The sequence below is a fragment of the Sturnus vulgaris genome, chromosome Z (genome assembly GCF_052056855.1).
Source record: "Sturnus vulgaris isolate bStuVul1 chromosome Z, bStuVul1.hap1, whole genome shotgun sequence".
Lineage (NCBI taxonomy): Eukaryota > Metazoa > Chordata > Aves > Passeriformes > Sturnidae > Sturnus > Sturnus vulgaris.
In genome coordinates this window covers 45,757,250-45,779,347 of record NC_142283.1, presented here as the reverse complement: position 1 = coordinate 45,779,347, position 22,098 = coordinate 45,757,250, and the positions used below count along the sequence as shown (strand labels likewise).

Genomic DNA, 22,098 nt, shown 5'->3' with positions numbered 1-22,098 from the left:
AAACCCAGCTTAAGATATGGTGTTTGTCACATAAACCTTTCCAAGATTGCAGGAATGTCTGAATTTCTCTTGCACTTTCACAGTCAGCTACGCCTGGGAATATGGTATAGGACATATACTTTCTTTAAACTCAGAAAATATATTTTTGGCTTACAATGAGTACTTTCTGTGATTAACACAGCAAGCAATTTACTGTCAAAGAAGTTAAAAAAATTGTATGACAATAGTAGACTCTTAAAAGAATTGGTTCTTACCAATTTTGCCATAACAGCAAATAGAAAAAAACTTGAACATTTCAATATATTTTCTAAAATATTAACAAATGTGCTTTAGAAAATCTCTGTAGAGATTGGTGTAAAAACAGAAGTACTATGCTGATATGCTTTCAGCCATATGTTATGTTGTTTTATTTTTCAGCACATGTCATCAACAGTTTTCTTTTGATATGATCAAAGAACCATACACATTCACTCAAATAAGGTATAAAGAAATCTGTGCTTCTGTTTTTCTTTAGTTTTCAATACTTCATTTTCTCTGTTCTCTAAACAAGAAACCTGGAGTGTTCTCATGGCTAAGATGTGTCTCAATTAAAAGTGAAGTGTGTGCTAGAGGAACACAAAAATCTTCAGGACCTTTCAGATATGTATATCAATGGTAGGAACCTGACTGCACTCCAGGAACTAACTCTGTTGTCACAAAAGGAAAAATACATATACAGATAACTGGATTAAATGGAAGCAACTATTTTAGGTTAGTGAACTGAGCTTGTAATGGCGTTCCTGTATACACTCTGAGCTTTCATTACTGACTAGAGGAAAACATTATTACATAGACTTTGGTTTTTCTGGCTGGGCTCCACAAGTGCATCAAGATGAAAGGAACTTTCATTTTTTAGAGGACTTACACTAATGGTGCAAAATCTCTTCATATTCACTAGTGCCAAAAACTAGAGATTGATGCAATAACATATAACCACCCAACATATTCTACCAGCATTTTCCTGATCTCATGAAATCTCTTAGTCTGTACTAAGATGGAAAATCTTTTAAGGATGCTGATTATATTCATTATAGCCAATTTGCACTGGAACACCTATACCTTCAGCTCGGGTGAAGGAACAGTCTCATGGAGGGGTAACTATCCATATTTTGCATGTTGAACACTGAAAAATCATGGCTTTTGGCCAAAATGTTAACTACTAGTGTTATGAGATTTTCTTGGAGCCTTTGTTTAAATGCACCATTCGGATTCCTTTTGGATGCCCTGTGCGCTTCTTCCTTCAGAGAAGGAAGGGTGTGTGGAAACTTCTTTTCTGCAACTAGAAGAATCAAAGGTTGCTCTATAAAATAATTGTAGACACTTCATTAGCTCCACATCTCTGAATGTGTTTCCTAGTCTCTAGCATGCAGAGAAGGTAAAAGGATGGGAGCATGAGCCTTGACATCTTGTTTTCATACCAACCCCCACTTGTAACTGTACTCAGACAGTTCAGCACTCTTCCAAAGCATTTCCAGAGCTGAATTTGTACTATGTGCCCTTAAATTTCTAGTTGTGGTTGGCAATGTGGCTGCTTCTGTGCTTTACTGAGATGTGTTTTGGCCATGCTGATGTTCACAACAGCCAATATGACAAAACTATCCAAAAAATAGTGTCAAATGCCTAAAATGCCCTAAATATTGCTGCTCTTAGTAATGTACAGCTGTTTTACTTCAGAAAGTTTCAGGTTTGTGTGGAATGCGCATGTCAGCTTCTCTATATCTGCCACTACAGAGCTACTGCTTAGTGTTTCTGGGGCAACTATAAGTAGACAGAAAGTGTGTGTGTCTGTGTGTGTGTCTGTGTGTCTGTGTGTGTGTGTGTGTGTGTGTGTGTGTGAGTGTGTGTACCATGGCCACAGCATGGACTTAGAGAGTAACATGGGAGCGAGATACAAGGTGTGCATGTCCAAAAACATAATGCACAAATGCATCATCACAGGGCATGAAACCTTTTAGAAGGATCTGGGACCAACACTATTTTGTAGACTTGGTGCTAGCACAGACCTTTTAAAATTTGAAAGTTTCATGACAAGACTTGGAGCGGAGAATATAATAAAAATACCAATTAGGCAAGGTTGGTGTTAAAATGGTAAGGATCAACACTATCATGCTGAAATCCTCCCTTCACCAATGTCAGCAAGAGTTTTACTGAGGACCTGACAGGGCAAAGGACATGCTATGTTTTTACAAGTGATATAAAACTATGTTAGTCTTGACCTGTTCATTTCAGCTTGCCTAGCAGAACCCAGGAAACTTCTTAGTGACAGCATTTTTAAACTAGAAGAACTGTTTAAATATAAGTTTCTTAAATACTGAAGCTACATGTCTTTACACGTGTCCAGCCACAGAAACTGCCATTCTCTGTTAAAAAAAAAAAAGGGGGGGGGGGGAAATTAGAATTAAAAAAAAAAATAGAGAAAATGTACAGTACAGTCCAGCAAGAAATGGGATTTAATATATAGCTTCTGAAAAGAACAGAGAAATTCACCCAAGGATCTTGGCAATGTTCCAGTTCTAATAATTTGATTTTGGTCTCTGATTTTCTTCTGTAATTTCATAGAAGCAGAATTTTTCAATCCCCATCCTAAGATGTTGTGTAGATTTGCTGTTCATTAATGAACAATGCCATTTTCCACTCAGGCAAAGCTTAAGTCATACATAAACTACCTGGATTTTATCAAATTAACTATTAAGAAAATGCCCTAATTCCACCTTAGTCACATGTAACTTCTCAGGTAGTTTCACTGGTAGAAAGGACCATGGTTCTCTAAAGTTCTGCTTCTTGTCTTCAGCTTAAATATCTAAAATTTTAATATTACAATACACAGCAGTGGTATCTTTCAAAGGAAATAAAAAGTATGCTATTCAGATGACCATAAAAGGAATTGTGCTAATGTAGGCAAAAATTTTATATCACTAACATTCAACAACATGTGTATCTACCAAAACAAAATGAGAACAGTTTTTCCTAAATTTTACACTGGGTACATTTTTCCTGATGTTCAGCCTTTACTGAGTACATTATGGACTTCTCTAGGGAGCAGAAAATGTGTTTTTTAAGTAAACATGAAATGCTTTAATAAATGAAAACATTTAAATGAGATTGCTATTGGGGAAAAAAATCTATTCTGTTAAAACTATTGTTCTATTGTTTAAGATAGTAATAAAACCCTTTATCCCAAAAGACTGAAACAAATTTTGATTCATTGTGGCCATACTGCACATTTCTAAAAACTAAACTGTCATATTGAATGTAAATAATATATTCCCATAAGCTAATCAGAAAAAAAGAATACGAAAATGTCTACAGCATACTGAGTGATCAATATTTTAATGTATTAATAAACAGAATCCTCAACTTGTCAGTAAAAATATTCCTGTATCACAGACGTTTATTCTCATAGGAAACAAAGCAACCTCAAATAAGCAACCCATCTTTTAAATATTGACCTGTGATGGTAAATTTCAGACCAATGCTTGAAATGGTGTTAGGTGAAACTCCAGAGGATTGCTTTTACCCAAAAAAACTATACTTCTTACCTTATATTGTTTTAAATTACACCTTGAAATCTTATGGCTATGCAGAGACTTGTTTTTATGGATATAAACACCCAAATATATATTTTAAAGTGAAAGCCTTATTTTTCAGCTTTAAAACCCAGACTATAAGCCCAGTACTACAAGGCAATATGCACTATTCAGTAGTGCCTGTTATCTCCAATGGGATCCTTGGAATTAATTTGAAACTGCTCTGTAAGTGGAAAATGCAGCTTATATTTTTATATGCATTTCTTGTGTGCTGTACTACAAGTGATAAAGGTGATGTTAAAAGTAGTGTTGAGCAGGAGAGAGATCTTGAAAAACGTAACATGTAGTAGCCTCACTGCAGTTGCCTGAGGCATGGTGGTTTATAGCACTATAGATTTTAGCCTTGAGAAAAATGAAATTAATAAATATGAGCTACAAGAATATGAGTCATACACAGTAGAATTTGAAAAGTTTAAATAACTAAATAGGAATTAGTCAGTTTCTAGATAAGTGATGGTACCTCTAAATCTTGAGAGACATCTTGCCCCAAAATGACTTCAACAGAAATCTAAGTTCACCACTTTCAGCTGGATCATAAGTTTCTAAATCAGGAGATTTGACCTAGCAAGTTTGAAAAGGATACCTAAATCATAAAACCTAACCATCTGCCAGAAGTCCAGCAGAGCATTTAGGCATGAACATAATTGTAATCTAGTGATTAGCTCCACTGAATTAATAGCACAACTAATTGGCTCAAAGTTAAGCAAACACTTAAAGCATTTTATGGACTCAGTTTCAACTATCAGATCAGTTTCCCAGTGCTGCTTTTCAAACACTCTTTTATAGTTATTGTGAGACTAGGACAAGTGGTGATGTCCAAGAAATCCCTCAAACTCTGGTGAAATCCAAGGGACACACAAATTGCATACCTTTGCAAGGGTTCCTGAATTTACATATGCTACCCTTGGAGCCTTTTTCTGAAATATAATAAATAATTTGCAGATTCCAAATGCATGTACTAATGCCAATTACAGCAAGTATTTCCCCACTTCTTTAACGAAACTGAAAGTAAATAGTCCAAACCCAGACAGTAAGTGGCAAAGCTGGTATCAAGGTTTTACTACACATTTATTTGATCCTCACTTTTCTTTGCTATCTGATTCAAAGATTTAAATGTTCTTGTTTGACAATCAGACTTTGGGCTAAGGCTATTGCATTTAAGCTAATCAACCCTAGGTGGGGTAGCTCTAAAATTCTGTTGTTTTTTGTTTGTTTGTTTTTTGTTTTGGTTTTGTTTTGGGTTTTTTGTTTGTTTCGGTTTTTGGTTTTTTTTTGTTTGTTTGTTTGTTTTTTTGTTGTTGTTGCTGTTGTTGTTTTTGGTTTTTTGGGTTTTTTTGGGTTTTTTTTGCGCCTTTAGTTTCCAAGGGGGGAAATAGGTGATGAATTTTTCACTTGGAAACATAGTATCAATTTTAGTATTCCCTAAGTGAAAGAATGTGGTACAGACAGTGTGCAAGTTCAAACTTCTCCCTCGAGAATACAGAGACAACACTCATCCTATTGGAGGGGGGTGTGGATGTTCTTTGCTGAAGTGTGCTTCTAGATACTATCTGTTACTAGAACTGCGCCTCCATCATCAGCTCTTCCTGCTTGGTCATGAGAATCTGCATTCTTCTCATGATACAAGTTGTGAGCTCTAACACTTTATTATATGAAATACCATTCTAAACATTAGAATCCAAAGCACTTCTGGATGAATCAATTAGCACTCCAGTACTTGACCTCTTAACTATACTGCAGTCTGTAATTTGACAGTTATCATTAGGAGACCCTATAAAACTAGTACAATAGATGTGTGCACACTGCCCTCTTATTCAGAGTAATAGTCTTTCTACAATTGTGTTCACTGTTGTTCTTTTAACTGTAGGGAGAAAAAATAAATATATCAAAGCAATTGAATGAATCCAGTATTTACCTCTCCCTTGCCATCTCATATTAAAAAAATTACAGAGCATTTTTCACAATATGTGTTTGGTAAAGCAAATCATAAAAGGCTGGTGTAGAAAATAAGTGCAGAGAACATTTAAACAAAAATTCTGGAATTCTGCAGGTATACAACTTTTATAAGCTCTGTTTTCTGCTGGGTTACTGTGTTAATAAAATAGGAGTCTTAAAGCTTCCTCCAGTTAAGGTTAATTTACTGTTGATATTAGCACATATGCCTTAACAACATAAAGAGCATTTCCCATAGATCAGTTAACATGCAACATAGAGAAAGGGCCAAAGAATCTGTTTGTTACAGTCTACTTAGTGAAGCTTTGACTACAAAAGTCCATTACCGAAGTCAGTGAAAAGACACCAGCACAACACAATCCAAGGAAAATGCAAGTTGATATAGCACAAAAGATTCTTTGTTTAAGAGCAGCAAAAGTTTCCAGCAACTTTCTAAATAAGAGAAGGCAATTAAAAAACACAACAAATCCAACCTAAAAGACAATCATTATAAACCAGGACAGGGACATTTTGTTTTAAGTGCACACAATGAATTTTAAAGATCTCTCTCTAGAAGGAGAGTGGGATGATGACCAAAGAGCTAGGGAAGGGCTAAAGCTTACTGTCTGGGGCCTACCCTGTACACTCTCGGTTATCCTTGCAGATGGAGATCTGCATAGTTAACATCAAGAAGGGATGAATTGACTGAAGGAGGAAGTCCTGTGGCAAGAGGATGATGGTCCTGTTTTGGCTTTGAAGAATGACACAGACTGGCAAAGTCCCATGACTAGAACTTTGAAGGACACCATAACAAAGAAAAATTAACTTTTGTCTGACTAAGGGTTATTTAAATTGTAAAATGCACACTCTGCATATGTTAACAAGCTCAATTAATTACATGCTATGACATGTATGACTATTTTACACAACTCACTACATGCATCTGCTACATATAGCACAGAAGGAAGGGAATAAGATTGGACTGTACATAAAAAGGGTAGAAATTTCCCTTAGGAGAAAAACCCAAAAAGACTTGAGACAGAGGACTGGGTACTCTCCTCCCTTTTCTTCTGAGTGGGGATGGCTTCTTTCTAAGTTTCTAATTGTTTTTACCCAGGTTAACACAATGTTACTGTTGTTGTTAGAGTTCTATCCCAGCTAAACATTTGTCAACAGCCATTCCAAATCTGTATTTCCATTGCTTCAATAAACTGCAATATTTGTGAATCTTTGTTCCCAAGGTTCTTGAGTAATGTGACTAAATCAGAAAATAGTGCTAGATTGGTTCATCGCACTATTCATGAATCTGTGATTGCACAAGTTCTTATTGAACCTGACCTGACCCACAGCATTGAATTGGTAAACCACATTATTTGTGAATCTGTGGTCATGGTCAACCTAATGAATGTGACCAGACTTAATAGTGCCAAATTACTGCTAATCAGAAATTAAGCCCAGTTCAGACCCAACCCTTCTGAACTCTGAGGACCAGCTGTAAAGCAAGAGTGTTTATTTTCTGCCAAATTTCTTAATTTTAATGCCAAAAAAGGCCAATAAAGTATTATAGGGGAGTGACACATTTGATGGATGAGTGGGTTCTGAAAAAATCAATTGCTTTTTAGTGTTTGGCTCTAGTCCAGTAATTTTTATTTGAACAGGCCATGTGTTAGCATGGTTTTGATCGCAAGAAGTGACTGCCTGTTCTTAAACGGGATACTGTTAATCTGCTATCTTCAACTTTATCCCGCCTTTCTCTTATAGGGACTCTGTTATGTCAGGTGTTGTTTTAAAATTTAAGGAAGAAAAATAAGTCATTATAAAAAAGTTTGTTTAGTAAATTACTCCGTTTTGTTTTCAGCCAGCTCATATCAAGTTCGACCCAATATATCTTCCAAGTTATTCTGAAGATAAGCAATTTAATTGCCCCTCAAAATTAGCCCAAATCAGTTTGACCCTGTAGGTTGTATCTTTTCTCTCTTTTATACCAGTCTTCATCCAAAGCATTGCTATATAACCTGATGGTATCATGCGAGCTACAAGCAAGTAGGGACTAAATCTCCATTCATTATTTCCTTAAGTAAACTTCAGTGAGGTTCATGAGATTCCCCTACTGAAAGGATTTGTTATCAGGAACAAAATATCATTGTTTACCTTTCAGACAGGTGTGGGTTAAAGGGCTGGCTGATAGCTGGAGTACCTGGAGTGACAATCACTGCATGCATGCCCAGTTATACAAATAGGAGGAGTCCTTCAAATAACAACCATTTCCTCATTACTTTCTTTAGTTACAGTTTGTGAATGTCCATTTGTCAGTACCCAGTGAAGAGAACTGCATTGTTTGTGTTCAGTTTTCATGGAGACCAGACTGTGACCCCCACTATAAAGCATACCTAGAAGACAGAACAGTCTCCCACTTACAGAACCCACTCTCTACTGCAGGAGAGTGACAACAGCTCTGCATCTCACAGAAGACACTCTGGAGTCCCCACTGGGCTTCTGTTTTGTATTGGGGGCAGGAAAGAAAAATGTGCCAAGGTCAGGAAAGGCAAGGCTGTAACATAGGAGAGCATGAACTCTCAACTCTCCAAACCTGTGTGAACAGGAATAACAGAAAGGCAACTTCATATGTGACTTTTACATAATCTGATGTCTTGGCAATATTTCTTTGCATCACTGCAAAATATGCATATAAGCCACAAAAGCCTATTTTTCACCATTTTCCGGAGAAATGACTCCATGGATATGTCCATGCCCAGGTAATGAATATGACCCTGTATATACAGGGTCAGTCTAGATAAATCCATTAAACACAGTAATAGAAGCAGAATGCATTCAGTGATTCTCAAAATCCATATACTGGTCAAAAGTTTTGACACTGAAATACACTAAAAATTCAAAACTGCCTGGACTGTAAGACAGGAAATTTACATTTCAATTAATAAACTTATTTGAAGCACATCATCTCCACTATTTCCATTCTGAATAACAACTGGAGAGGAATCCTTCTTTACATTAGGAAAGCAAAACTGTGTTTAGAAAATAATCCTGGTTGTTCATCAGATAAAAACATAGAATTAGAATTTTCCATGGGTTTAGAAGAAAACATATATTTACAGTAGCTATTTGCTGAATTCAGTCTCTGCTAAACACATTTATCTTTATCATATAGTAATTCCATAGCTACTATAAGAGGTCTGTACATCTTACTTCTGAGTGATGCTCCTAAGGAAGGTCTGAGGGAAATGAAGCTGCTTCACAATACATAGATCTAAACTCCTGATTCCTGTCTGGTAGAGTCTGCAATACAATGACAGCATGCAATTAAATTTCAATATATAATTAAATATTAAAAGAGAAATGGTGTCTTCACCATTTCCGAGCAACTAGAAAATTTGCAGTATAGGATGAGAAAAGGAGGAGTACAAAATCTTCTTTACAGTCTGAAAATAGGTTTAAAATATTTTTTGAGGTTTTGTATTAGATAATATTTTTGTGCTGCTCAGTTTACTTAGTTTTGCTAAAGTTAATATTAACAGAACATCAAGCTAAAGACATACTATATCAATTTAAAATTATTTTTCTTTCTTTTGGCGTCTTAGCCTTCAGTATGAAGTACCCTTTTCTCATCCTACTAAAAGCACTTTGAACTTGTAGAATTAAACTGGTTTGCATAGTTCTCTTGCGAGACAAAATATAAATAATTTGGAAATGTTAAGTTCCAAACTGGTGGTTTCTCTTTCATCAAAATTATATGACAAAATTCCCCTTTTCAGCTTAGTATTTACTTTTGAAAAGCTATAGTTTTGAAAAATGTGGAATAGTATTTATTGCGTTGAGGAAAAAATGAGTTAAAGGGTAAAGTAATTGGATTTATTTGGTAATTAATATGAGCCCGAGACTAAATAGTGACATTTGTTAATGGTATTGCAAGGGCTTTCTTTACCTTCAAGGCCACAGACTGCATCTAGAGTAGCAGGAAGGAATGCTAAGTCCATTCACCTCATCTAATATGGTTAGTAAACTCCTAACATTGCAGTAAGCACTGAAACCTGGTTAGAGAGATTAAAAGGCAAGGTAGAATGATAAGCCATGTGTTCTACTAAAGTTATCACTCCTGATAAAGAAATCCTTGTTCTTATATTGCGGGTCAATGGAAGGGAGGCTGTGTTATGTTAGTGGTTGATTTCTTCCTTGTTATAACTCTGGATTTTAGCACTTAGACTGGCGCATATATTTTCCTATGAAACCATCTCATTAGTTTTCTGGAAACTAAGAAAATTTAGTATCTGATGTTGCAAATCAAGTGGTGGATTTTAAGTTACTGACACTAAGGTGCTTCCTATAAATGCAGTAAGAAACACTGTAATCTTATCAGGGATATAAGTTGTGATGTAGATGCAATCTGACAATAAGGTATAACTAAGGTAAGAAAATGCTTTGTTCAGTACAGTTTTGTCAGTTCAAGCCTTATTGCATTCATTTCATGTTCATTGTAACTAAGAGTATACCATAAAATGTGGAATAAACAGCCTTATAGCTATATGCATTTAGCAAATGTTGCAGGTAGGCCCCAGGACTTAAGTCACTTGGTAGCATTCACATATTGAACATTACAAAAAGGCTTAAACACAATTTAATGATGGCATAGGACTTTATGAGACTTCTCTAAGTGAGTTGAAGTTTTCTTCCTAAAGAATTTGTCGTGGTTTGGCCATGGATAAAAATATTTGTTACTGCTAGTTCACAGATTTTAATGCAGAAAGAAGCACTGACTAGGAAAAATTACTTTAATTTCAAGTATCTGCCTGAGTCATTTTGCACCGTGTAAGTTTGCAAATCCAGCTTCTAGTACAGGATAACTAAACTATTATTCTTCCTACAGGAAAGAACATCAGTGTACTTTAACACAGGTTTTCTTCCCACAACCCAAGTGCAGTTCTTGTAAGCAGAACTGTGTCATTGCAAGAATTCTGCATGTAGTGAATCAAGCAGAAGTAAAGTAAGATCATTAATCCAAACCACCAGTGCCTACAAAAGACCTAAATAAAGTATGACTTTGGCAATGTAAAAGAAAAAGGTAAAGACTTCTATGAAAAATAGTTTGGAACATGCAAAATTCTTGTTTTGCAAGGGAGTTACATATAAATTGGCATATAAATCATTGCATTATACATAGTATCATAAATTCTCTTAATGTGCTTACCAGCAACAACATATCCCTAAGGTCACTAATGACTAATTGTAGGTGGGGAGTGTTTTAAAAACTTGCTGAGACAGGGTCACTCGATAGCGCTTGTAAAACACCAGATCATAAACTGTGTGTCATGCGGTTACATTCTTCTACCAGTAGAACCTGACTTAATACCATAATTAAAATTTTTAAGCAGAGAAAACTTAGTTTCAATTCAACTAAAAACCTCACTGAGTTTATCTTTCTGAAAGCTAAGAAGAGCACGTGTTATATAGTGAACTTAAATATGAGTAGAGATGCAAGATTTACTCCGGGGCATTCTGAACTGATTATCAGTTTAACACTTTATTTTTGTGAGTCTCTGTGCCTGTGTGTGCGTGTGTGTGTGAGTATTCAGCTGACAAAGTATGGTGACCTTGTAACTTGGTCCCTAAATAAACTGTAATATGCTGCAGTGCTAGGCACAACTGTCTTGATCTCCAGCAACAGTCATTCCAGACAGGGAATGTATGGGGTTACATATAAAACAGTCTCAGGATTGGACTGTTTCTTAAAGGTCCTTTAGTGCTGATAAAATCTGTACTAAGGTTATGATGTGACTGAAAAAAAAAAAAAAAAATCACAGGAGCCTGGGTTAGAAAATCCTAGGTGGAAAAGACTGGGGTTTTTTTCACTTATTCAATATAGTACATATATAAGCACACATTGTTCTGTTCACTTCAACTCTAAATTTTGAATGCAAACAAAAGCAGTCTAGTTCTAAACTATTAGGACTGAAATAACCAGTTGCCTTTCTTGACAACAGAATGGATGTGATATTTTGCAACCTCTGGCTCCTCTGAGATATTTTATAAGGGTATTTCTACACCAGTCAACACTCAGCACACTTACTGTGCATACAACACTGCCTAAATATTTCTTTTAGTCAATTCAGTTATGAGAAATCTTTAGCAATATGTGTAAAACATTTAAAATCTAGCTTCTCCACTTCTGAGGTAACAGTACAGGTTATATAACCTAGCACAAAAGATTTTTCATAAAAGAAGGAAAAAACAAGAAACTTTAAATACAAAACAGCCCATATTTAAAGATCCATCAAAGCAGTGTCAGAAGTGACAAAAGACGGGAAAACAGAATGACAATGACATTCTGATCTTAATTCACATAATTTAAAAGTGGCAAGTTATAGCACACTTTCTCTTAGACTTCTGAGTCTCATGGATCTTGACAGAATGCTGCAAAACTGTACAAAAATAGACAGTGATTAGTTACAGAAAGAGTTAAGTATACCGACTTATACATCTTGATAAAGCTTTGCAAACCTCTTCCTTACTTTTAGCTACACAAATACATTTAAGACCAATGGGCAAGTAAGATCAAACAGTGGTGAAGCCTAGATGAACATTGCTGGTAAACTGACCGATGCAAGAAGACCAGAGATTGCTTTGACTAAAAAAATTGTACACTTTTACCTTCTAAGATGTTTATGTTTGGGGCTCTGTACCTAATGCCAAACTCATGCAGGGCAACAGGGAAAAATGAATCCTGCTGTTACTTTAGGAATTCAGTTTCCTCAGATATACTGTTTCTTTTATAACTGGACTTATCCTTGTCAACTTTGTAGATTTGATAGTGATTTCCACTGTGAACACTCATCAGGTTTCCAAAGATGCTTGCAGCGCTGCAGAGTGAATTGTTCTGTTCCATTCCTGCACAGCTTTCACGTTCTTGGTGACAGCCACTTAAGCATTTCTAGATTTGGCAGCCATACTTCTGAATGTCAATACTTGGTCCAGGCATATGGTGATTGTCCTCTATTTTAGTGGAGTTGGAAGTGCTCCTCTGCCTAGTGAGCAGCGCTCGTGATTGATTTTTTAAAAGCACTTTTGGTACTGGAAGATTTAGACACATGAGAAGCAGCATTATCATAATTAGGCAGGTGTTTTATAATGAAATCTTTAAACTATTTAGAGGTCTAAATTCCTACGGAAATCTGATTATAACCTTGGTAAATATGAAAATTACAGCAGAAGTGCACATGCAAGTAGGCTGGAGGCTGACTACTGCAATATGTAACATGAAGACATTTCTGGTGGTAAAAAACAGAAGGTGACAGGGATGGACATATTTTGGCCCATTTTGCACCTGCCAGTTTAGGCAAACTCTTCAAAAGGATTAAGAATCTGTTGTGAGAAACTGCTCCAGATACTAGTGGTCATAGCACTCACTGTAGGGGAGCAGATTTTGGTTACAAACTCCAGAGGAAGATGGAACTTCTACTGTGTGAAGGGCTCTTGTAGCTGAGTCCCAGACAGTGGCAGAAGATGGATGTCAACACCACCACCACTACTGTTCCACTGGATCAGTCCTTGAAGGTCACTTAAGCAAGGCAATGCCTCAATGGTGAAACTTCGGTGGCAAGTCCTATCAAGGCCTCAAGGTGCTCAGCAGCTGCAGGCCTTAGCCAGAGATCTGTACACAGTAAAGACAATTTACAACCAAACCTGTAAGCATACATAATTTAGCTACCGTCGTTAGGGTATTAATTGCTGAGTGTATGTCTTGAGACTATAGATTTGGTATACAGGCATCAAAAATGACATGACTAAACTACATCTATTTTGCATGCAGGTTTAAACTGCAGCTCATCAGGAATACAAACTGCTTGAAGGCAAATCTAAGCATGACAGACATAGAGAAGAAAAGAAAGAAAACTCCAATCTATGAGCCTATCCCTCATGTATGCATCACTGCACAGCATTATCTAGAGCGGGGCTGTGCAGAAAAATTGTTGTGGGGTCTTTTTAGGACACAGCACTACTACGTGCAAAATCGGTTTCCTTTTTTTTGGGGGGGGAGGGGGGCGGGGGGCGGCTGTGTGTGTGGGATCAGGTGTTCACGTTCCAGCTCTTCTGTGCAGCCCTGGAGAAGGAATGCGGCACTCAGATCTGGGAAGGCACTTCCTGACGCCTGCTCCCCAGCCTGCAAAACGCGGCTGCTGCGGCTTAATCTGCTTGAGAGGCGAAGCCGTAGCTCCTGTCCTTTCCTCCCCACAGGTCGCTTCCAGGTGTGTTGACGTTCCAAAACGTGCAGTACGCAGAGGGCACAGCCGCCCTGTGGAGCTGGGACAAAACGCCCCGTCGAACACAAACGTTCGACGTTATTACAATGGACGGCATTACAATGGAGCATTTAACTACCAGATCTTAAAGCGTTCCTCTTGCGAGTGGAGAACACCCTGTCCCGGTCACCGCTTCTTCGCGTAAAGGCGGAGCAGCACAGAGGCAATTCCCGGTCCGTCCCCGTCGTCAACCCACGAGGGCACCGGCGCCGCCGCACCCGCCTTTTTAAGGCGACGTTGCCCCTCATTAGCGCCCGTCCCCGGCCGTGCCCGCGGGCGGGGCGCGAGGCGGAGCCCCCCGCCGCCCCCCGCTCCCGCCGCGACACCGCCCCGCGCGGAGGAGGAGGAGGAGGAGGCGGCGGCAGCAGCGGCGGCGGCGACAGCCGACACCGGCCCCACGTTACTTTGATTGACGGCTGAACAAATGTTTCCCCTGTTCGAACGCCGGCGCCGCGGAACGCCGGCGATCTGCGGGCCCCGCCTCGGGCGGCGGGCGAGCGGGGGCGGGGAGGCGGCGGGGAGCCTTCTGATTGGTTGCGGGCCCGTGGCGCGTCAGGACCCCACGTGGGTGAGAGCTCGGGGCCGCCCCTCTGCCCGGGCCCGCGCGCCCATTTGTCAGCGGCGAAGTGATGGGCACTAGTGCCGAGAGGCGATTAATGACAGCCCGCCGCCCATTGGTCGCCGCCACCGCCCTTCATGGGCGGGGCGGGGGGGAGAGGCTGACCGCGTCGCGGTGCTTGATGGGAGAAGTAGTCCCTGGAGCGGCTGTATGAGGGCAGTCTTGACGTCGGGAGGACTGCGATCCCCAGGGTGCCCCGCGGCGGCGGCCTTCCGGCTGCTGTGAATATGTATCAGAATGTTAATGACGAGCCGCTGCTAAATTTGGTCAAAGGAGTCACTTCGGCAGAGCGTGCTGTGGGAGCGGCGCGGAGCGGCGGCCGGGCTGGACCGGGCTGGGCAGGACACGGCTGAGCTGGGCCGGACCGCGCTGCGCTGACGAGCCGAGCACGGGGCTCTGCTCCGCGCGTCGCCGCCGCCACCACCGCCACTTCCCGGAGTTTCGAAAGGCGCGGAGGGAAAAAGAGAAAAAAAAAAAAAAAAAAGACATAAATAAAGCTGCCCGGACCGTACCGTATTTTTTAATCTTTCTCGCTCTTTTAATTTTTTTTAATTAAAAAAAGAGAAAAGCGGTCGAGCAGCACTAGCGGGGGAGATGCGGTGCGGGCGGTAACAGCGAAGACCGGACCACCGCACAAAAGGGCACCGCACCGCACGCACCCCCGCCGCGGCAGCGGAGCAGACGCCCGACCGCCGCAGCCGCCGTCCCCACCGGGGCTCCGCACCCCGCTCCGCCCGGCGTCGGGAGAGCCGCCGGCAGAAGCAGTAAAAGTTTTCAGGAGGGGAGGAAAACTGCCGGCGGGGGGAATCTCCGGTGGAGCGCGCGCCGGCGCCGGCGGAGGGGCTTTCCCCGCCCTCCTCCACCTCGCCCTCCGCCGCACGGGGCTCGCAGCCCGCCGGAGCCCGTGGAGCGGCGGCGGCGCTCGGGAGAACCGGCCGGCGTCGCCCGCTGACCGCCCCCGGGGGATGTGGCAGCGGCCCCCGAGCGTCGCGGACGCCGCCGCCGTCGCGCCTCGCTGCTGCCGGCGGTGCCCCGCCAGCCCCGGGGCGGCGGGGCCGGGGCGTCCCTGCCCGCCGTCTCCGCCGCCGCGCCTGCAGCCCTGATCCCCGCCGCTCCGGCCGCCAGCGCCCCCCGAAGCGGCGTGGATGATCCGCGACCTGAGCAAGATGTACCCGCAGACCCGGCACCCGGTGAGTGGCGGCGGCGGCCCCGCGGGCAGCGCTCCGGCGCGGGCACCGCGGAGTTGTAGCCATTTTCTTATTGTTGTCCGCCGCGCTGCCGCCGCCTCCTCGGGTCGGGGTTGGCTTGTTGGAGTTGCCCTCGCCTGGTGCGCGGCGGTCCCGGCGCCAGCCCCGCGTCCCGCGGCTGCGGCCGGTGCGAAGGGTCGGAGCGGGCGGCACCTCTTCCAGCGGCGGTCCCTCACCGCCGGCGGACACGTCGGGGCAGCATCTCGGGGCGCTTGGGGCATCGTGCCTCCGCCCGCGGACGAGCGGGGACCTGAGGGGCTGCGCCTCGGCGGAGCCCGGGTGCGAGGGCCACGGCGGTAGGCGGGAGGTGGTGACCGGGTGAGAGGGGGCGATTAAAAGACCTGCTGTTCCTTGCTTGCAGGCTCCTCACCAGCCAGCTCAGCCCTTTAAATTCACCATTTCAGAATCCTGCGATCGGATTAAGGAGGAGTTTCAGTTTTTGCAGGCTCAGTACCACAGGTAAAACTGCCTACTTTCCCCGAGCCCCGCGCGGTCTCTCTCTCCTCTCTCCGTTTCCAGTGCCGTGCCCGGAGGGGCGGCGGGGCGGGGGCGCGGGACCCCTGGCGGAACCGGGAGCGGGGCGGACCCGCCCCAGCCAGGCGCTCCTCGCCGGCTCCTCCGCATCCCGCTCAGCTCCCGACCCTGGGGACGAGGGGCTCCCGTGGGCCCCGAGCCGTGCGGTGCGAGCGGATTTTCTTGTTTTCCCCGCGTTCCGTTTTCGGTTGTTATTTTTTTTTTCTTTTCTTTTGTTTCTTTTGGTCTTTTTATTTACTTTTGGGTGCGGAGTGGGGGAGGGCGGGTGTTGATAGAAAAATATGTGTCTGGTTGGGCTCGTCCTCTGCTTTTCTTCGAAATGCCGCTCAGGACAGGCATCTTGTCTTGGCTCGGCCCCCTCACGCCTTTCATTGACATGTCAAGTGCTGATAACCTGGAAGTGAGGCGGCGAGCTATTTCATTATCCTTAGGTGGAACAGTGCTGTGTCCTCAAAGTGACAAGTGACTTCTGGCAGGATTGTTTAGCGGGCGTCTGAAAACACAATAAACACTGGAGGTGTTAGTATTTACCACTGTATTCATTAAATTATGCGGAGTGTTTTACTTGCAGTTCTATCATCAGTAATAGCAAAGAGCAAAAATTCAAATCCGCAAGTTTTTTTTCTTGACGTGATAATGTGCATTTGATTCTTTTGTAAGTTGACTAAAAGAAAGAGGTGTTTCTAAAACACCTAAATAAAAACTCTGAAACCCAAATTATATGTTTGTTGGCAGCTTTTCAGGCTTAACTGTTAAAGATATGAACCCCTGTGTGCGTCTTCTATGAACCAGTGTTGGTGTTTAGTCTCTTTTTCAGAATAATAATTTTCTGTGTATACCACATGTATGTATGCAGTTCTTTTAGGAAATGAGGATGTTGCATATATCCCTTGAAAATCGAAAAGTGAAAACCCCCATCCTAAACTCCCAAGCAAGAGCTGAAATACACATTTATATTTGGGTAGTAGAGAAATGTTTGAAAAGGGGAGCAGCCGGTGTTCAGGAGAATGTCGCTTTAGTGTTATGAAGTACCCATGCTTTTTCCTTTTTGTCTCTTGAACAGTTTGAAGCTAGAATGTGAAAAACTGGCCAGTGAGAAGACAGAGATGCAGCGACATTATGTTATGGTAAGCAAGCTGCATAACAAATTCAAGATGTCTATTAGCCTGGTATACTGAGACTGACATACATTCGGATTGCTTGAGGCGAACAGGAAGATTGTGGTAGCGCTGCTGTTGTTGAGGTTGCATCAGTGCTTCTATTATAAATCAGTAGTTTCTGGGGTCTTCTAACTTGTTTGCAGCAGTCAGTATCTGTGTGAAACTGGCTTTTTAACCTTTTAGGCAATTGAGGACGTTTCTTCCAAATGCTAGCAAATCACTTCAAGCTGTGTTCAACTTCCATAGTGTGCCTGGGGATGATGTTTTCAGTTTTGCTGACTTGTCCCAATGGTCATATCTCTTTAAAATATTTCGAGATAGTATCTTCTTCTATAATGGGAGTAAGGTAAAATTGTACAGAAGCGCATGCAAATCCAAAGCCTGCTTCTTAGAGGAACTGTTGCTCTTCGGCAGCTGAATCATTGTTTCATTACATTGAGAATGTCAGGGATCTCAGCTGTGAAAGGGATTTCCTCAGTTGTTGTGGTCTGCCTGGTTAAATAATGTGCGTAGAAAGACATCTTTAAATAGATAATTGTGTGATGGATCATGATAACTGAAGAGGAGCTCTTGCTATCTCTTCTCATGTACATCTCTGAAGGATTAGCCGTTTCCATATGCACATGACAAGTAATACTCCTGTTTTCACAAAAAGAGTAAATAACCTTGAAAAAATCTTAAGAGTACAAGCAAATTGTGAGGCTTGCAGTTGTCATTTTAATGCCCGATATGCCCAAGTCTTGGAGATTGTTTGGTATGAACATTACACACTGAGCAGAGTTCCCTGCAGTACTTGGGCACAGCAGGACGTACTTAGATTGGTGTGTCTGCTCTGGCCCTGAATTTCCATGCTCTTTCCATTTTTTTTAATCCCTGCAATTTAATTACAAGATTTTTTTTTTAGGTGTTCCTTTTTCTTTTTAATATTGAATAATCGGTCTGTTAGATGTTGCTGATTTATATGTTTATATACTTGAAGCACTTTGGGTGTTTTTTTGGCATGTTTTATGTGTGCTATAGAATCTAGATAATTTTCTGCTTCTAATCCTTGACTCTGCTTGTGATTATTTTTCATTATTTTTTGTTGTCTGTTTTTGCCTTGTTTAACAGCTGTTATTTGTAAATGTGACATGAAACAATGTAGATAAAGCAAGAAAAAAGTTTATTCTGAAAAGCGTTCTTTGAAATTCCAGGAACTCTTCAAGGCAAATAAATGTGTGTAGGTCTGTATGTCTTTGTACAGATGATGTTTCAGTCAAAGTGAATTTCAAAATAGTTTTCAGAATTGCAAGGTCTAATAGAGTAATTTTCTTTTTTCTTAGTATTATGAGATGTCCTATGGGCTGAATATAGAGATGCATAAACAGGTAGGTAGATAATTTGTTTTGTTGTAAGAATGGTCTGTATAATTTGTCCCATCAATCTTAAAACAGATGTGTATTCTGTGTGACTTGCCTTAATTGCATGCTTGAGTGCATCAGAAATTTTTTTCTTCACCTGGCCCTGAATCTTCTGTCTCATGTTTGGTATTCAGACTCTTTGCAGGTTACGGTCTTGTCTGTCTTGTGCATTATTTGCTTGACTTTCCACGTGCAAATTTTGCTCATGCAGGCACTCCTGTACTTCACAGGGAGGGTGTCTGTGAGTATGGATGAGCTTGTGGGTTGTATCTTCCTTTCTGTGTGGTCTCAAACCTTTGGGGTTTACTTTTTCAGATGTTAGGTGTATCATGAATGTGTATTAGGAAAAGGAGCAAGTGTTGAAAAAAACGGGTTTTTTGTTTAACTGGGGCTGATTTAATCTGGAGCTACAAATGCAGTTGGTGTAAGAGTCGTGTTGATGTTTCGCACAGGCTACTTACTTGGGCTTCTGTCCAGAACCAATATGTTAGCATCTCAAACACAAAGGAGTAAATGCGCTATCTGTGAGGGTGTAAGCATAGAACCAAAAAATGGTTTGGGTTGGAGGGGACCTTATCTATCATCTGTTTCCACCCCACCCTGCTATGGGCATGGAACCTTCCACTAGATCAGGTTGCTCAAAGCCCTATCCAGCCTGGTCCTGAACATTGCCAGGGATGGGGCATCCTCAGCCTCCCTGTTCCAGTGCCTCACTGTCCTCCAAGTAAAGAATTTATCACGATATCTAAACTAAACCTGCCGTGTTTTCCGTTTGAGGCCATTTCCCTTTGTCCTATCACTACCTGCTCTTGTCAAAGGCCCTTTACAGCTCTCTCTAGATATTGGAGGGCTGCTATCGGTTCTGGACTCTAGCACTTAGGCCAAGATTAGCAAGAGATTAGTCAGCTAGAGCATGCTAGTGTAAATTAGAGTTTCTTATTTGATAATGTGTGTTTTTTAACCTTCTCTAGAGGAGAATGAATTAAACATCTGACCTCTTTTCCAGTGAGGGAACTTTTTATGTAGTGGAGTTTAATACTGACAACTCATTTTAGGAAATGGCTGAGCAATTCACCAGCATTGCTGGGAAGTATAAGCTGCAGAAATAAAGAAATGATTGGATGGGAGAAGAAAGATCACCTGAAAATTGGTTTGTATGCACTTCTGTTCAAGGTTAGGGATTTGGAACTTCTCTGGGTTTGGAAATAGGCTTTCTTTATCTTGTTGACAGCAGACATAGAACTCAAAAGTTTTTTCATGTTATTTATTATATTTTGTATTCCATTAGCATCTCAATACCACAGAACTGATTAGGGCCATTTTTGCTAGATGGCATACATAGGAAGACACTGGGATTTCCCACCTCAAAGCATTTTGCATCTACAGCTCCAAACTTACGGAGCCTTGTACATACGAAATTATTTTGCTGACATACGTAGATATTTTGAATTTTCCTATGGGTCCTTCTCACAGGTACCATAAGATTCAACAAATGCATTTAACAAATGGCTGACAGGAAAAGGCAGTGATTGCAGCAGATCAGATTGTGTGCACGTGCTGGCTCTCTGGACCTAATCCTTGTTGTGTGCTGGTGGAAAGATTGGTCACTGACTCTATGAGGTGTTGGGTGTGTTCTCAAATAAATATCTGGATTGTTTCAGGTCCCATTAGGGTAAAACAAAAAACAAAATAAAACCAAACAGACCCTCAACCAGTAAAGCTGTAGATATGGAAACAATTCACAAAGAGCAGAGTCTTTACAGGCCAGCTATGTAGGAAATACTTACAGGCGTTTGAAAGCAAGCATTGCAGTCAAACTGGTTTATATTTCTAGATACCCCGTTTTTACAGTGGTACTTTACACTTAGACTGGCTGCGCAAAATTCTTTGCAACAAAATCAGCTTGCAAGTGCAATGTGTAATGAAATCATATTAAGCAAGGGGGAAACAAAAGACCACGGCAAAAGACTTAATTTCTAAACGCTTTACTTCAGAAATTTTATACTTTTTTGGTGATGGAGTAGTCTGTGATACTCTGCAGAAATTAAATATTTAGTAACAACTAAGTGGGGATTACGAAGGACTGGGTTTTCATTGAACACCTTTTTCCTTTGCCATTCAGTCTATTCAAGTTTTAAGTATTGTACTCTCATGCCAAAACACTTAAATATTTTGTCAGACGATGAATCAAATTAGTTGCGGCTAAGAAACTTGTTCACTCTCATTCTTAAATCTGATATCAATTTCCTGTCTTTCATATCTCCCTTTCTATTGACACAGTGTTTTATTTTTCCTTTCTCCTCTTACCTCAGCAAATGCAAAATACTACCATTTTCCATTATGATCACAGTATTACGGTCCAGTTTGGTATTTGTATAGATGGCATTGATTGCTTCATTCGATGTGTGTTTTTTAGTCTACCACCTTAAATTCCCTTTTCTTCCTCTCTCATCTTTTTGAATTTCACTCAGCTGAAATTGAGCGATTCACCCTTTTTTATTTTCCTTCTCCCTTGCCCCCCCCAGCTTTCTAAATTCAATCATATAAAAAATCCTGAGGGCAGTTTATCACATTATGAAATACAGACAGCCCTGCAAACCACCTACTTATTATATTTTCTTTCTTTTTTTCACTTTAGCACAGAGGCATATCTGTCTTTATTTGTTTTTCTGGGCAGACAGCCTTGGTTCCTCTCAGGTTCTTTTCCAGATGTACTCAATGGATGCCCTTGTAATGGAAAGCAGGCAATAATGCGGTGAAGTTGCCCTTCGGCGTAATTGGGCCTAGTTCTCAAGATCAGGTTAGGCTTATTCACTTATTAGATTTGCGTCTCAAAGGGTTCAAGAGCAGGACTCCCTGGAGTCCTTGGAAGTACCCTAGTAATTGGTGGCCCTGATATTTGAAACCTTTGTGTATTTTTCTGTTAAAGCTTCTGTTCTTCTTGGCTGCTTCCAGCCACGGAGTATTTATTTTTAGAGAAATTTTTCACTGGAACAGAAAATGATGTGTGATAGAGTCATGACTCTGTGACTTAGCAAATTGATAAAAGGATAAACGTGCAGAAAGCAGCGGTAGTGAGTGTGCCTGTGTGGCTGGGGGCAGAGAGGGGGGAAGAGCATCTCTTTTCCCACCCCTTGTGTGATGCTCATCATCAGTCATCCTGTGTTGATTTTGATAGAAGACTATTAAAGTGAAACCTATGGGGAATTTGTCATTCTGAAAGGAAAGCTAATGTAATTAGTACCAATTAAAGTACATTTAGTAAATT

The 22,098-nt window shown here is 41.2% G+C and overlaps 1 protein-coding gene and 1 long non-coding RNA gene across 6 annotated transcripts in view; one reads left to right on the top strand and one right to left on the bottom strand.

Moving 5' to 3' along the window:
* Positions 1-5,747: 5,747 nt before the first annotated feature.
* On the bottom strand, positions 5,748-13,581 carry LOC148219829 (uncharacterized). Its single transcript, XR_015799452.1, has 2 exons — positions 12,222-13,581; positions 5,748-8,855 (listed from the first exon to the last, which is right to left on the bottom strand). It is a non-coding gene; the product is annotated as an uncharacterized LOC148219829 (long non-coding RNA).
* A 1,946-nt stretch (positions 13,582-15,527) lies between these two features.
* The window catches only part of LOC106860821 (TLE family member 4, transcriptional corepressor), a 97,464-nt gene continuing 90,893 nt past the window's right edge, over positions 15,528-22,098 (top strand). For 4 of the 5 annotated variants that reach the window (XM_088157409.1, XM_088157407.1, XM_014888868.2 and 1 more), the window contains exons 1-4: positions 15,529-15,679; positions 16,098-16,195; positions 17,334-17,397; positions 18,753-18,797. In XM_088157409.1, coding sequence (XP_088013535.1) covers positions 15,635-15,679; positions 16,098-16,195; positions 17,334-17,397; positions 18,753-18,797 — 252 coding nt within the window. In that variant the 5' untranslated portion in view covers positions 15,529-15,634. Of the gene's footprint in view, positions 15,680-16,097; positions 16,196-17,333; positions 17,398-18,752; positions 18,798-22,098 lie in introns of all 5 variants that reach the window. The other variant, XM_088157406.1, reaches the window with a different exon arrangement.